This window comes from Patagioenas fasciata, chromosome 5 (genome assembly GCF_037038585.1).
Source record: "Patagioenas fasciata isolate bPatFas1 chromosome 5, bPatFas1.hap1, whole genome shotgun sequence".
NCBI lineage: Eukaryota > Metazoa > Chordata > Aves > Columbiformes > Columbidae > Patagioenas > Patagioenas fasciata.
Genome location: NC_092524.1, coordinates 58,633,682 through 58,651,272, shown reverse-complemented (window position 1 = coordinate 58,651,272; position 17,591 = coordinate 58,633,682). Strand labels below are relative to the sequence as shown.

At 39.1% G+C, this 17,591-nt stretch overlaps 1 protein-coding gene across 4 annotated transcripts in view; it reads left to right on the top strand.

The window, feature by feature from the left end:
- BEGAIN (brain enriched guanylate kinase associated) overlaps positions 1–17,591 on the top strand; it is a 118,954-nt gene that overhangs the window by 50,531 nt on the left and 50,832 nt on the right. For 3 of the 4 annotated variants that reach the window (XM_071809653.1, XM_071809652.1, XM_071809650.1), the window contains 3 exons: positions 6,962–7,123; positions 8,739–8,795; positions 13,415–13,481. In XM_071809653.1, coding sequence (XP_071665754.1) covers positions 6,962–7,123; positions 8,739–8,795; positions 13,415–13,481 — 286 coding nt within the window. The remainder of the gene's footprint in view (positions 1–6,961; positions 7,124–8,738; positions 8,796–13,414; positions 13,482–17,591) is intronic. The other variant, XM_065839335.2, reaches the window with a different exon arrangement.

Sequence of the window (17,591 nt, the reverse complement as noted above, 5' to 3'; positions counted from 1 at the left end):
TGTAAGTAGGCTCTAATGCTAGGGATCTGTCCCACAGCACTTAGGACTTCAACTTCTAAACACATTTTCCTTTATTTTTCCCCACCTCCCTTCCACATGATTCTCTCTAATGTTTCTTATAAAGCATCCTTCTTCTCTGGTTTAAATTTTGCCAGAATGCCTGGAACCTAAGAAAAGAACTCAGTTACTTGTTTTATGTGTCCATCAGTCATCTGGAAAGCATCTGAGCTTCAGAATTGGATCACCCACACATTTATTCTGAAATATACGTACAGGCCTTCCCTCTAACATTCCCAACCCAGCTTCATGTTCTTTATTTTGAAAATGAATAGTAGAAAGAAAATTAAATGGTTTAATACTTGTGGGGAAAAAAAAAATCTCAAAAAGTTATCTATCTAGATATGTGTGTGTGTGTGTACATATATATCTATAGGAAGGAAAGATCTGCATGCAATTTGTCAGGCAAACTGTTAATACTCTAAGGTTTCAAATATTTAACAAACTTCTTTGAAAGGAATGGAGATACTTGGTGGATCTGTTTTAGTGACAGAAAACGTGACAGACCTTTGTGAAAACTTGCAGAAAAATAGGTGAGCAGAACGAAGTGTATGTGACCCTGAATTATGGGAAAATGTCTATTATAGAAGTTGAATACACATTTGTTTGGGTCCAAATGAAGCTGCTGAATAAAGAGCACAAGAATATTGGGATTCATAGGCTGGGCTCTAGATCTGTGCTACAGCAACATAATTTTTTTGCCAATAAAACTAATTTCAAGTCTGTAGTTAGATTCTCAGAATCTGGATCTAGACTTTTTGATTTGATCACCTCCCTGTCCTAATCAGATGGAGGAAGCACAAGGTTAGGCACAAAAACTGCAGACAGGAAGACAGTTTTGACATTAGCCTTTTGAAACAGTGACCCTGAGCATGTAACACATAATCAAAACCTGATTAACACAGAAATCCAATTACTGCTTCATTAAAGATCTTTCATTAATCTAGAAAACACTTGTAAAATGCTCGGGCTTCATTTCCCAACAACTACAAATCTAAAAAGGATTGTCAAGGGGTCAGATTCAATGAAAACAACTTTGTCTCCAAGCTATTCCTCCTAGGCCAAGGTCTGGGTGCCTTTCTTGCCTTTCTGCTCTGGGCAGCACACAGATTTACCATGACCCTGTGATCAGCAGCAGAGCTGTGCTGAAATAAAAGGTCCTGAGTAATCCAGACCATCAGCCATGGATCAGCGGGAACTGCTGAAGCCAAAATTCTATGGTAGCCCCAAGATCAACTCGGCAATGCAGCCCAGCTCCATTGAATAGCAACGCAGTGGCACCTGTTGACATCTCTGCTATCTATGAACATCCCCAGAGCTCTCTGTCCCAGCTTGCTGCTCCCTGGGGTGTGAGCCACATGTTGGGCAGAGGTCTCCCAGGGTCTTGCCTCCCACCTGCCTGACTGCCCTCATCTCTGTGATGACAGACTCCATTCAAAGATCAGAAACAAAAACAGGGACTCATTTGTTTGCTCCCCTTGAGCCAAATAGGCCATCCCTTCACAGAGGTCCACAGCAGCCTCATGCTGTTACAAAAGTGTTCCCAGAACATCAAGTGCACAAACGTGGCCCCATGCTCTCTGCCTGCCCACCAGATCACTGCTCCTGGCTGTCATCAACGGTGTAAGATGGCACAGCATGACTGGGCTCACAGGCAGTGCCTTGGCCCTTCCCATAGACCCTCTCCTGCTCTTTAGACTCCTTTGCAGCTGACTGTTTATGACTTTGCCCTACATAAAAACCCACAGGGTGGAAGAAGAAAAGGTGCTTTTTGAAATTCTGTTCCATAATGTTTTAAAAATTTCCCTCAGTGTTCCCAAATTCCAGATCGCATGAAGCCTTTTTTTAGAATGTGACACAACAGAGCCATGAAACAGATCTGATAAACACTTTAAAAACATTAAGTAGTTCTTTTTTGAGGGCCTCCACGCAATCTATGCAAACAAGAAAGAGATTACCATTACCTCATCTCATACACACAGTACTGAGTCAGGAAGAGGGGGAGTTATCTGATGAGATGTGGTTGTCTATGTCTGAGCTACTTGACTAGATTTCCTTTGTAATTAACAGAAATGGATACTTCCAGATTTGCATCACTTCATCTAAAAGTAGGCTTCTAAAATAGGTCAGATTAGTCTCATCCTGATAGTGCCTGCTTGTCACAACTCACTAAGAATGGGAGCCAGAGTTGACCAACAGTTTTGACATTTGCTTCTGGTCAGGTCAGTCTTGCCTTAACTCATCTGTCCTGTATAACACCAGACACATTTGGCAAATCCAGGTACAAGACTCAAAACCCCAAGCCCCAGTTCAGGGATTTTCTTCTCCCAAGATGAGATGTTTACCCACAAAATACAATTGGTTTGACTTAGGATTTCACAGCTGTATTAAAACTACCTGGAACTGAGAACCTTCAATACGTTTTTTCAGTGTATTTGACATGGGCATTTATCTTGATCTTGTTTTGCACTCCTTTCACTGCTAATTTCCCTCCTAACCTCCTAACACCATTAGTCATATTTTGTTTCACTCACTCCTAGAGCTGTGGGAAGGAGTGTAATCAGTCCATTCAAGGACAATTTCAATAGTTAAAAAAATGGGTTTGCTCCAGTTTTAAACAACATTGCATAACCACCTACAGGTGTCAAGCAGATATGAAAGTGCTGCCAAAGCAGTCAGAGCTGGAGACATGCGGTTTCCAGGATGCTCCACAGATGGAGCAGCCCCATAGACATGGACTCTTAGGGAGTAAAAGCTCAGAGGGCACCATGTTTGTGGGCTGTCTGAGGGTAAAAAGCTCTAGAATCCTCTGACCTGCAGGCAGCTGAACAGCCCCAATTCTGCATGCCAGCACTCCTCCGTCATCAGGCCATCTGCCAGGCAGATGAGCTGGCAGAAGATCAGACAGGTACAATGAAAACCTGCTTGTTTTCCAGCACAGCTTCCTCAGAATAGAGTTGTTGCCACACAGCATCTTAGCTTTGCCTGAAATATTCTGGTGGAAATACGTTTACCTGGAGCTTCTCCAGCCAGCACTACAGATGAATCCTGATCGATGGTTGCAGGCTGAGATAGGAACACGTTATTGGTCTCCATCGTGCCCTGCACACCTTTCCCTGGGGCTGAAGCTGTGCAGAGTAGACTGATGCCCAGCTTAAAGAATGGACTGGTGGGAACATCTAGAAAAAAAAAAACATCCATTTTGGCAACTCACTAGCCTTTGCAGACAGAGGTCTATTGAAGAGGGAGAGGTGACACCAGGAATGCAAACATCTCTTTGTTTCAACTTTTGTGCAAGCTAGGGTGGTAATACTTTTACACCAGGAAAGCAGGAAGAGTATTTGATGCTACTTGAATTTTCCTGCACAGCCATCTGCTGTAAAATAGATCTCTTTTCTTCATGAAATGTAGAGCCTGGGTAGTGCTAACTCCCACCTGATAATATCTCCCCTGAATGGCCTCTGAATTGCTGCTAACCATCAATTCCAGTAACAGGATTCAAGTGAAGTTTGGTGTCTCTCTGTAGCAGCACAGCCTGAGGGAAGAGGGCTTCAAGATCTCTGATAGGGAGCAACTCCAGAATTCAAACCTGGCAATGACTAGTAGCATTACAATGTTTGTGGGCACAAATTTCTGTGCCAATATATGTTTTCGTATCTATTCTACATTTTTGTAAGTATAAACAGAGCTAATTGGTGTAAGTAGTTCTTTGGAAGGTCTGAAGACCTGTTTTTAATAAACTTTAAAGTAGATTGCCTCAAGGGTTTTGTTTTGTTTTTGCACCTGTCTAAATATTTAAGATTGTACTTACTGTCCTTGTTTTTAGAGAAATACTTTAATGAAGCAAAATGGGAAATGACTTTCAAGCCACTGGTTGTCATGAGAGCAGGACTTTGGAAATCATTAGAAGAAACAGAGAACCACTCATACAAAATGTCCAGGATTTTTAAGCCCATCTGATAATTCCTCAATCCTCCCAGATGTCAGAGTTTCAGAAAGTCCATAGAATGTAGGATTGCTGTTTTCTGAGACATAGCACTACCAGCTTTCCCAAGACAGTTTTTTAGCTGTAAATACACCCTCTCCTTTCTCTCAGCTGTACTTTTTCCATTTATTTATTTTCTTAGTCTTTAAACTAAATTAATATATATACATATATAAAAAAATTAATCCTTTTGCTGAATATATATAAATTCTTTATTATATATACATTATAATAAAGAACCATGAGGGATGACTAGCCAAGGAAGACAAATTATGAATTAAAGCATATTGATTTACCAACATTAAAACAATGGTGCAGTGAACTTTTCTAATTAACTGGTATGTGACCATCAGAAACAAAAAGGAGCTAGTCTGTGGAGTTTGTTGCTTTGGAGAAAAGGGAAAATGCTAAATGACTTCCATGACTTTTTGACCTCTTATTTTTTCCCTCCTTTCAATGGCGTCTGAATTACCACTACCAAATATGCAAGGGTACACAATAAAATTAAGCACTCCTTGTGAAAACACAGACTTGTAGAACAAAAAATAGAGTAAGTAAAGAGAATCCGGGTATGGCATTTTGTGATGCCACTGGAAGCTAACATTAAGGGGAAGGTTTTCAGTAAAAGATCATCCATTTCCTCCCTTCCCTTCCCTTCCCTTCCCTTCCCTTCCCTTCCCTTCCCTTCCCTTCCCTTCCCTTCCCTTCCCTTCCCTTCCCTTCCCTTCCCTTCCCTTCCCTTCCCTTCCCTTCCCTTCCCTTCCCTTCCCTTCCCTTCCCTTCCCTTCCCTTCCCTTCCCTTCCTCCTTCCATTGCCTTTCTCCCTGTCATTCACTTTATATTTGTACCCTCAGAACCTCTCTTTCTCACAGAGGTCAAACTCTGCCTGTGGCCAGAACTCCCCAGTGCAGCAGGTTGTTGTAACCTCCTTTGATCTGGCTTAATTTTCATTAACTGCACTTACCCAGCACAGAGCAGCAACCTGGGTAATTTTATCCAAAAACATTGCTGGAAGACCTACTGTCTATTTGTACAAGCCCTAGTGGTTAGATCTTTAGAGCAGCAGAAGACTTGAGATCAAATCTCTTTCCATCTAAACAGTTTTGACCATTCTTCTTTCCCAAGATGAGCAGATGAGTAGCAAGAACAGGCCAGAAGTAGAGCAAGCAGATCAGGTGAAAGGTGGTGTGATGTGGTAACACGAATGAGAACATGCAGAAATGAGCAGCATGGGTCCAGGTTCTCATTTCCCGAGATAATTCTGGGCTTTTACTCACCATTTGAAATATAAAATCTAAATTATTGCATTAACTGGAGCTGCATTCAATGTCTGAATTAGAATATATTATTTTAAGATAACGTAACTAAAAGTGGTAATCTAAGTATAACTGTAACCACGCAATATGTGTAATTGAAATAGAGCACAGTGTTGGCAAAACATTAGACTGTTTCCTAGATCTAAGCTGCATGGACCAAGTAAGCAGCAATTGTAAAACATTTGCATTAATTACTGAAGTTCCTATCGCCACAGTCACACTGGAGCCAGCTCAGATAAGTGTTTCTTGAAGAACAGCATGTTGTTCCCATGTCCCTTGTCTAATTGAAGACTCAAAACATCATTCTACTGAAGCTGAAGGCCATGCTCATTTAACATCAAAGGGAATAAAGATTTGTCGTTCTTTTAGGACGAATTATTTTTATCGTATTATTAAAAACAAACAAGGCTATTCACATTGCATCACATGGTAGCACTTTTTTCTCTAGGTGATAGCAGACTCCCATTCTGTAGAGCTTCAGAGCTCCCACCTGAAACCAAGAAACCAGCTCAGTATTGTGTGCGAGTCAATACAGTATCTGAACCAAGCTACAGCCACCTCCAGTAATACCAGCTCTGACTGGAAACCTGTCCTGCTGTGCAAGTGGCAAACATGCTAGAAGAAAGAGGAGCTTACATACTAAATAGACAAGGATAAATTATCTCCATTGTGCAGACGAGAACTGAGGTGAGAGCAGGCTGGCTCATCTGAAATCATGCAGTCAAGTTCCAGTAAAGCAGGGGAAGGATGCCCAGGTTCATTGCTGCAAACCCAGCAGGACTATTTGGGTGCAGGTGGCACTTTGATCTTCATGATAAAATTTTTGCTTGGATCTCCTGGTTTTATGCTTATTTAATCTCTGAAATGAAGAGAAAACAACAAAGTGAAAAACTCTCCAAACTCTGTGTCTAGTGCTTTGTTTTATCAAGGAGTGTAACTGAAGGTATCTTACCAACAGGGCATAACTTCTTCATTAGTAAAAATACTGTGAAAAATTAGGGGTGAAACCTGAGACTAGGAAGTCTTTGCTCCCAAATAAGTGGGATAATGGGAAAAGAGCTGTAACTTTAAAATTACTATAATATTGATTACCATTCTCAGGATTAAATGCTGAACAATAACATTTCTAGCAGCTCTATAGCAAGGGATAGGGGTGGAAGTTGAATCAAGTAAGACATTTTTTTTCTCCGCAAAACATATTATAGCTTGGATTATTGGCAAGGAAATATTTTTACACAGTTTATTTAGAGTTATTGCTATACTGATATATGCTACTACAGTCATAGTATTTTAAGATAACTCTAAATGGAAAGTCCTGTGTGAAACAAAGCCATAGACTGTATTTTGTATTTTAATGAGGATTCTTTCACAAAATATTCCATTATGGATAAGAAGATATTAGCAATGAATGTGCCAGAAAGGACAGATGGGAAGATAGTCAACTGTCTAAATCAGAAGATTTTCAAAGTTCAGTAAACAAGTTATTAAGCACACTTCTCTGGCTTAATGCCAATCTATACTGTAGGGAATTGGTCAAAGAGTGGATCATGAAAAGCTTTTTGGGAGCAGCTAAATTCTACAGCTGTGGTCTTTGTTTTTCCAGCACTTTGCAAGAACAGAAGGGGGAATTACGAAAGCGTCTGTCATACACTACCCATAAGCTGGAAATGCTTGAAACGGAGTTTGATTCTACACGTCAGTATCTTGAAATAGAACTGAGACGTGCTCAGGAAGAACTTGAAAAAGTAACTGAAAAACTGAGAAGGTTAGTGACTAACTTTTTTAAATATACAGAGTTATTAGGAATGTACAAGGGGCTGTGTTAAAGACATATGTAAGTAAAAATATAAGCTTATAGTCTCAAACATACATTATTTATTATTTATGGATTACACATTGTGTTTTCACATTGAGCATATATATTTCACTTACCTGAATATAAATTACCAACAACATGAAGTTATTTACATGTGATATCTAAGATGTGTCCGTATTGGAAGTAAACATGCAAATAGAAATATATGTACATAGCTGCATATGCAATATCAGTTGTGTGTAAACATACATGCCAGTCAGTGCCACGTTGCGTTATTCATACAAAGGTTATAAATACATATATATGCTTATACCATATATATACAGATATACAGATATATTGTTATAGTACATTTTGCTGCACATTTTCTGTTTTTACTCACCATTGCACTGATATAAGAGAATGGAATTTGGTCTTCCATCTCTCAAAGCTGAGACTGTGTTTAATTCACATAGTGTTATGACATTTCACATTATGTTATAGCAAATAATTTGCTTTTCAGTCCCAAGCAGAATAGAATGATACTGAAAACCTGTTCAAAATTGTTGAAGCTGTGATACAGTGCTATCGCAAATCAGGGACCCAATTAATGTTAATGACAAATAATAATAAGCATGCGCTCCTGACATTCCTGGCCTTGATTAAAATGGTCTGTAATGTAGCTTTAAATTTATCAGTGATTCTTAATATCATTTTTTTCACTTGTTTGCAAAACTTCTGAACCTGCAATTATCCATTTATGCAGGAATGTATTTGCATGTCTTGTGAGGACTTTCTTAAACTGATGTAGATAATTGAACTGTTTGATTTAGTTTATTGCATGAGTCAAAATGAAATTCAGAATAAATCATTCCGAGCATACCCAAAGAAATATTTTTCATTCTTTACAGATAACAAAAAAAAAAAAAAAGAAAAAAGCCAAAAACTGCTGACAAACTGATTCAACCAAGTTGGTTTATGAATATTTTAAACAGAAAGAGGCTGTAAAACCTCAAATTAGGATACTTCCTAGTGTGCTTTCATAAATTAAATGCTTCCTTATTTAGCGATACAAGGTTAAAATAAGACAGTGTCATGATGATCTTGAAATCTATACACATGTATCAATAACAGGCTGAAGATTCTCCATGTAGTTTTCTTGACAACAAAATTTTTCCTATCACTTCACTTAGAGTGGAGCTATTGAAAGCAACTTCACTCTTGATGTAGTTGTGTTCCAACATAATTCAGCTTTAAGGACAGGTTACGCTGGTACTCTTTTCTCCTGAAACGTTATTTCAGGCATGGATGACATAAATCCTGTGTCATATTTAGCAAAGGGGCTGAACATCCACTTGTGTTAAAACAACAGGGCTTCCTAGTCAGGAGAAAGCCTTTTATCAGTTTCATTGGGCACTGATGAGTTAAGCACCCTTCAAAACTCAGGCCACTCAGTCTTTCTTTGCTCATGGCAAAGTCTAACACTCATACACAAGCATCAGATTCGTAGAACTGACTTTCCAGTATTCTAATGGAACATTTTACCATATTATGAAGAGAACTTATATTAAAAATTATGTTTCAGGCAGGTGATTACTCCCATGAAGATACATGATACTGGAAGCCCAAAATATTTTACGAGGTGAGCTTTAAAAATGTTTCTATTGAGAATAGCAAGGCATACTGCAAGTTGAACAACTAGATTTCTCAACCTGGTGAAGCATAATGTCTGAAAAAATACTGTCATCCAAAAGTGTGTCAGCAACATGTCACAGAGGAAAATCATTGTGAGAAAAACAAGGAACTAAAATTAGTGTCAATAACATGTCTCTTGCTTCATTCTCTGTACAGGGAGATAAATCCACCCTCCTCCCCTCACCCAATAAATAACCCTTGTGTAACAAGATCCCACTTGCATACTAGAGAACATTTCTGTAATTAAATTTCCATTACTGTAAAATGCAGATTTTTTTCTGAGAGGCTGAATGACCATCCTTTTCTAATCCTTTCTGAAAGCCTTTATGGTCTTTATTCATCCAGAATTACCTGTGTTGCTGCTAGGTCTCCCTTCTCTTACCCAAGCAAAGAGGTCAGTTATGTGGTTTAATGGTCAAGTTTTAGACCTCTCTACAAACATCTAGAGGTAGCCTTTTTCTTTTTTCCAATGGGAGCAAAAGCAGGGCAGTCCTGAGTATGTTTGAAAATATTAACTATAAAGAATAGCAGGCTTTGAAAAGTGACTGAAAAGAGATTGGGGATTTCATATACCTCACATTGATTACCTATCTGATGTGATCAGCATGGCTTTTTAAAGATAAAATTAAAAAAAAAAAAAAATATCAAATATCAGTCTTGGAACCAAAGTTCATGCTGTTTCCTCCCTAAGACTCTGCCCTAGGTAACAACCTGGCGAGATCCCCATTCTAGCTTTTACAAGAGAGTAGAGTTATTTTAAGACACAAGAAATAAACCCATACAGCCATATATTTAGCACTGAGATTAGCCTCCACACGTAATTGTTTCACTAAAAGGGAAACATTTCACAGATTGAAGGGGTGTTCTGAACAGTAATCCTGTAGCTCTGTTAGCTTTGGAATAAATGGGGGCAAAACATTCTTGTTTTCTTAAAGGAATCAGTGTAATTTGTGATAACAGAGAGGGAAAATGGTTTTTGAACAAGAAGTTTCTATTTTAAGAGCCTCAGAGCTAAACTGCACTCTGGAGAAAATTATCTTCTTTAGAGAAAGTCAGCCCAAGCCTGTGTTTTACTTTAGATATATCTCATGGCCTTAAGAGGGCTTGAGACTGAGTGGAAGCAGAGGCTTTTGCAGGCTTCCTCTGTAGTGGCGATGTGCACTCTCTGAGAGGAGTGTGTTATCTCCACAGTATGATCAGAGTAGTTTTAATTAGGCCCTAATTTGGTCAAGAATCTAAACCTGCATTTAATACATGCACACATATGTACCTGGAGGCATATGGGTGTCACCTAATAATACGAACAACACAAAAAGGCATCAATTGTTGTAAGAAGCTATCGATTCACATGAGTTTATTTTTACAGCAGTTTCACAGGGTAGTGAAGTTGACCTGCTCTCCACTTGATTTACAAAGACACCAGATTTTCAACATTAAAATGTTTCATACTTCATAACCTTCAGGCTATCTGGGTGTATTTTTCCTGCAAACAGGGTTATTATTTGCTCATCTGGTCATTTTCAAATTGGAATAGTTTTCCCTACTCCTCCTTTATTTTACAGTGTTGCCCAAAGGTTGATTTGATTGCTCTGTTCCTCTTTTATCCCATTAACACTTTCTTTCATATATTACTGGGTCCATTTCTCTCCTTGCCACCTACATTTGCTGACACTTCTTTTGGCACAGTGGATTTCCAGTTTGGGTTTATGCATATATGTGCATGTGTATGTGTTTGTGTATGTGTGCACGTGTTTGTGCTTATTTTGACTACCTTTGCATAATACTCTCAATAGAAACATTTTTTGAAGCTCAGCTTCCTACTTACTGTGGATTTTTTATTCAGATTGGATTTGATTTTACTGGGAGGTGGTCCACCTTTTTGAGTGCAAAATGAATGTGTTAGAGAACTAGGGTTTGTGGGCTACCTACTCCTAAACATACAACAGAGGAAAATTTGATGGGCAAAGACAAAAGAAGTTAAAAGCAAAGAAGCAGATTGTGATAAGCTCTTACAAAAACCCTCTACCACCTATGGCATGGAAGTGTTGCCATCCAAAAGAAATTATATTAATGGTAACCAACCTTCCAGTCATCTGTATCAAGACAAAAAATGTCAACAGAAGTTGAGGAGCAAACCCAGTGATACATTGCGACCATCGTAAACCAGATATCCAAGTAGAAATTACTGCTGTTTTTATTAATGACCTTGAACCTATGGAAAGGGAACCTTCAGGGTCTCCCTTGAGTTCTCCACATAAGTCTACACTGCAGAACAGACTGGAGTACAGAGACCCCTGAGCTAGAAAAGCCCCAATCCAATAATTTTTTTCCCTTTTTTTCAAGAGTTTATGCAGATTCTTTTGGACCCATGCAAACTTTTAGGAGACTGCAGGTGCTAAAAGTTTACATCAGTTTCACACCACCTCTAGTTGAGCCATGAGCTGCCTGGATGCAAAGCATGTTTGAGCTGTTCTACTTTGGTTTACTGGAGAAAAACTGTAGACCATGACAGAGAAGATAGTGGGGCAATTCTGCTCTCAGACAGCAGGCCTTATCTTAACTTTCTAAATCCATGTTCCCTGCACCATGGCATGCAGCCTTACCTGAAAAACATAACTATGTTAGTGCTGAGTAGCTGTTTACATGCAAAACCAGTTTAAATCTCCTTGCTCCCACTGGTTTATCAAGACCATCTCTTCCTTCTCCTTTGCCCTGAAAAGCTGGGTACAGGGTAGCCTAAGATTCCTCTCTGTTGTGTTGACTCTGGCTAAATAGCTGCAAAAATCCCAAGTATACCTAGAGCTGCACAAATAAATGTCTATACAGAGGCTTAGTGGTAAAGGCTGCATCTAACAGGAGTGTGGACAATGCAGAGATCCATAAACTTCAATCAACCCTTTAAGTCACCCAGACATTTACACAACATCACTGTGACAACTGGTGAGGAATGACCAACCTGTAGGTTAGTACAGGTCTCAAAGGTTTTCAGCCCATTTGGTTCACCACCTGGTTAAGCGCTCTTCACTGTAGATCCTCCTTACAGGGAGGAAATCTCCTCTGTTCATCAGCTCTGTAAAATGTACACGACACTGAAACTTCCCACAGGCTTGTAATGTCCATTTGAAATGGCTGCCCTGAGTCTGGGCTGAGCCTCGGTGCCATGTGGAGTTTCACCCATGGGGATGTCGTTATTTACGCCCACCAAGCAGCTGTACTTGGCACAGACCTCTCCTAACAGGTCCATGTAGCAGATGTTATGGTATTACTGGGAGCCCCAGCAGGAGCTCTGAAAACCTTGTGAGGGGCACCATGAGCCACTGGCCTGCCCCCGAACAGAGAGTTTTGATCATTTAACTGGAAAGAAAATCTCCATAGCAACAGAAGCAGGGAGAGACACTTCACTGTGGCAAAGGGGTGGGCTGGACCTCTCAATTCGCAGCCACGGCATAGTTCAAATGCAGGTCTTGGTTCTGATTTCAACAGCCGCTACTAACCATATGATAGATTGAAGAGACTTCTTTAATCCCAGTCCCTTCCTGATCACCATGGAAACTACTCCCAGATCCAAGCTTCTCGGAGGAAGTGGTTGTCTGCTGAATGAATGTGTATTACATCTGAGTTCACTCTTAAGGTGAACGCACTTGCACGCTACCTCAAATCAACTCACCACTGAAAATATTTTGACCTATTGACCAGAGATTCCCAGTACTATCATAGATGTGTTTAGGCAAACTTTTCACAGCTGAACTTCTGAAATTTGCTTTAAACTTGTTATACATCCTGTTGAGGTGATGTGTGCCCTTCTTACCTTCTGTGAAGAGAAAGGCACAACTGCCATCAAAATAGTAATATTTTTTCCGCAGGCTGCGCAGCTTGCTCACTACAATACAAAACAACCTAAAGATGTACAGATTGAAAAGTTTCTTTGGTGTATTGCTCTGGAATAAGCAGGGAAGTCTCATTTTGGTAATCCATTCAATCCCTCAGTGCTGATAAAAGTAAATACGTTTTTCAGGCTAAGCTACCTGAAAGTATTTCCTAAAGAAAAAGGATGTGTTTAGCTCTTGAAAACAAGCCATTCCTTGAACTTCTGTCGAAGGAAGGAATGTTCTCTTCTAAGTCATGTAGCAATGTTGCTTTTGCTGAAGCCATTATGTTTCTGCTGCAATTCTCCATATTAAGAGAGGTCTGTAAACCTTTTTCTGTACTCTCTAAGCATACAGCTCAGGCTTCCTCTCTGACATATTATTCCTGAGCCTGATGTAAAGATACAATCTCTTTGTGCTTCGTGCTTCTATGCGTGTCTGCACACAAATGTCAAACAGCAAACATATTTTCACTTCCTAATGGCATTGGCTGCTAAATATAGTAAACAGGCGTGACAACAAAGTTTTGCTTAGGAGGTAGGTGGTAATTACATTTCACTGAATGGCAACAGGAGGTAAAATAGATTTCAAGTAGTGCAAACCAAGGTTTTGTACTAATGTGAAAATTACGGGTAAAAAAAAAAAAAAAAACAACACGAAAAACAATACATTCAATTACATGATATCATCTTTGTTTTAGGATACAAAACAATTACCTAGCCTTACAAAGAATTAATCAGGATCTGGAGGATAAACTTTACAGAATGGTAAGTTATCATAAGTGAACTTTTTAAAAAATATTAAGTGTGTTTTTATGATTCTTAATTCATGGGACAAACATATATGTAGCTGTAACAAACAAAGAAAAAACAAACCAAAACTCATGCTCCAAATGCAGTGTGCTTAAAAAAGATATATGACTTTATCAATATCATGATCTAAAGCTCAAGCTGTGTACGACAACATGGCTCCATCGGTTTAAATGGAGATTGCATTGGGTGATGATCTGGCTGAGTAAATTGTACCTTTAAAATAATTCTGGTTAATCTAGTTAATAACTTCATGGGTTTTAAATATTTATGTTTTCATTAAGTAACACATTTAAATAAGGTAATCCAAGGTTTTCTCATGTTCCTTAGACACTTTTCATTCAGCCTTTATTAAGTGATTTAATAGAGCATGGATGGTCTGACTTTTATATACTGTCATAACTATCAGTCTCAGTGTATTAATTTCCAATCTAATGTGTCTGCAGTCACAATATCAATATCACTGTCACAACCCAATTAGTGACTGAGGAAATCACTGCACCATTCATGAGCTCCACATCCAGGACTAAAATTACAAGACACAGCACCATTCATTCAAAATATTTTTATGTTGAAAAGAAATGGCAGTGTCTTTATTGCCCTGGTTCATTGCTAATGTTTCTGGGACATCACATTCACTGCTAGGAGGAAATTGAAATTTACAGAGAAAGGTGAGGGTAATGTTTAAAAAGGAAAGAACAGCAGTATTGAACTTCAGAAGAGCTCCAGGTCCTGAGCACAGTCTGAGCTGATTTCTCCTCTCCTGGCTTAATAAGGTCAGTTGTTCCCTGGTCTTCATCCTGCCCAGCCCCATCTCTGGCACAGCCCTAGCAAGCACAGTGCACGAAGATCAATACATGGTTTACCGGTCTGGGCAGAGTCCTCACATACAGCTATAATTTACACAAGTCTCATATGTAGCATTTTTGCAGGTAGGCAGCTTGGAATGAAGGGAACAGATTACGGTGCTTTGAGAGTAAATAAGGACTATAGCAACCTACTGGAGGGACAACAGCCTTTACTAAGAAGCAGAAAACAGATCTTTGAAAATGTCATCATTTTTATCTCTGGAATCTGTTTAAATAACTGACAAAGAATAAAATACTGATGTTTTTGTAACTGGCTAACAACAGAGCAAAGTTACAAGCAGGTTATAGCTGATATTTGTTCATAAATATAAACACTGTACAAGCATAAATAGCATTTGATCTCATGTTGTTAGGGTTTTTTTTCTCCATTCTTACTTTGTTTTATTCTTTTTCCTTTTACCAAAATCACTTTGGGATTTTATCTCCATCTGTGGCCTAGTATTTATTATATATGTGCTACAAAAGATAAACAAAGTAGAAGCATTCTGGCAGGTAAATTAATTAAAAAAAAAAAAAAATTTAGAAACACAGAAAGAAGGACTCCAAAAAATCCATGCTTTTTTATCGGGTATTTCAGATCAAAGCAAAGAATTTTTAAACTGATGTTTCATCATCCGCTTAAAAGAATGAGGAAAGATTTCAGAGCATAGCACAGAAAGAAGGAAGACTGGTTCCATGGAGCTCTGTACCTTTGTTTTTTCCATTAGCATGACAGTCATTGAAGGTAGCTTTAGAGGCTTGAAGAAGATCAGCCAGGCTCTGTACACCGCTTAACTCCAGGCTGCTTTGCCTACTGAAGCACTCAAACTGAAGACACAAAACAAAACCAAAATATGTCGAATGAAAACTCTATTAAAAACAAAAAGATGGGGAAAATAGTACCATATTTGACTTAGATAAGTCAAAACACTTGATTTTTGGGGCACTCAAAAAAACCCTCAACACTTCAGAGAAAGCTGGATTAAACAGCAGATTGTCTGGGTAATTAACAGCTTATAGTGGACTGGGTTGTTGGATACCTTTCTCTCCCTTTCCTGCTTAGGAAGAACAACTGTGGGTTTGTTTTGGTTTGGTTTTTGTCTAATTTAGTCAGTTTGTCATTCCAAAATCAAAAGCCTTTTTATTTCTTTACCTTTATACAAATCCAAATATATAAACTATGTATTTACTTTGTCCCTCTCTTCCCTACCCCATCCCTCTATACACATAGATTTGAATGTAAACACACACACGTATATACACACAGATTCTTAAAGAAGTTTCGACCATTTGATGTGTCCAAATGCAACAAGTAGAGAAAAGCAGACCCTCATGGCACTGGTCCCCTCTTTCCCCTGCCTGAAGGGGATGCTCCCAGGAGACGACTTTCTCCCTTCACTTACAGGTGACCCATAACTCCCTCTCTCATAGTGACTGCCCCAGTCCAACACCACTAATCCAGGACTCTACCTTGGCTTCCCTCTTTAATGTTTTTTGGTATCCTGAATATTAAAGCCTTCCATGCCTGCAATTGGTATAAGGGATGTAAAAGATAATCATTAATTCATTAGCAGTCACAGAAAAGAAACTGAAGTAGCAGTTCTTTTTCTTCTATGCTCTGCTTCCTTTTGAGTGCTAATCTATAAAATATTTAAAAATATTTGAAAGCATACTTCTGATCACAGCAAATGGTATCCAGTTGAAACCTCTATCACATCAGAACTTAAAATAAAAATATAAAATATAAACTACAGTGTCTGTGTTGGCTAAGAGCTAAAGAATGCAATCCTGAAATCAGTGAAGAGTTTGCTGTGTTCAACTGGGCAAGACTAAATATATGACACTGTAGAAACATACATAACACAGAACTAAAATTCTGCTGTCACTACTCATAAACTCCATTTCTTACCACGGCTGGGGTCTTTAATCAGAGATTTGTTTCATCTTGTAAGCACTGGTGAAGCAGGGGAATATAGAGGCTCTCTTTTTAAATAATTAAGCTTTATTTTTTTTTTTCCGTTATGATATGGGAAAAGATTAAGCAGAGACCTTTAATTTTGCACTGCCATTCCATGACAGGGCTGTTCAGTTGAAGAACTTGTTATAATATCTAGTTCCAGTTGTCAGCAGTAGTGTTTGTTTTCCCTGGCACTGGTCTGAGTTTTCTGAGGATGCTCTGCGATGGTCTTGTTGTTCACAAACAGTAGTTCTAAGTAGATGATGCAAGCCATCCCAAGTACATATTATTATAGGAAATCCTTTATATGATCTCAGACCAGCTGTATCACACTTTCAATCCTCACTGGAATTAAGTCATAATTTTTAAAATGCTTCTGAAGTTTTAAGGCTTTTTTTGCAGTTAGTTCTGTAACTTTAGCTTTAAAGCCGTAAGCCAGATTTTTAATGGTATCTACATTTGGGAAGAACTGTTAGATACCTAATAATAGCTGCCTAATAAACTTAATGTTAGTGAAAATCACACCCATTTCTCCTCCATCTGCATTTTGAATGTTCTTGAAAACCTGATCTCAGATATCCAGCTGCAAAGAGCTCATGAGACTATATTCCCCAGAAACACCCTAAAAATGTGTCTTTTGTAACTAGAAAGTGACAGTTTGGCAGACAGATTACTTAATGATATAAACTCCCTTATGCAAAGATCTTTAAGAATAGAAACCTCTGCTCGGTCTAAAATGCATGCTGTCAGCACCTAATACAAGCATTCACAGGCAACAGTGGAAGTGGACAGGGAAGGTGACAGCCCTGTGATAAGGAACAGAGGCCCCTCATGATCAGGTGAACCACCAGATAAATCAGTGCACACACTTGTAAACCCTCACTCATACACATCCCTCAGTCTACCAAGACACGTCCCTCAAGCCCGCTGTTGAACCAAAACCTCTGGTCCTTCCAAGTGTCATCCCTGGTCCTGTTGGGTTTGGTTACTGTTTTAAAGGAAGGAAATGGCTTTCTTCTCTATCAGGGCCAGTTCAGGACTTTTCAGCAGTATTGGCAATACTGAATGCTGTCAGATATCGGGGATGTGACTGGACTTCTATGCTCTGTGGTGCAGGAGGTGCTGGGCAGCAGGTCCCCCAGCCCTGCCAGGCTCCCCAGCACAGCCCCAGCCCCTGGGGCATCAGTTCCTCCTCTGCAAAGCCAACGTTGTCTCTCTGCACACAGTGCACTATACATTTTATCACCTGTCAAAATTAATACT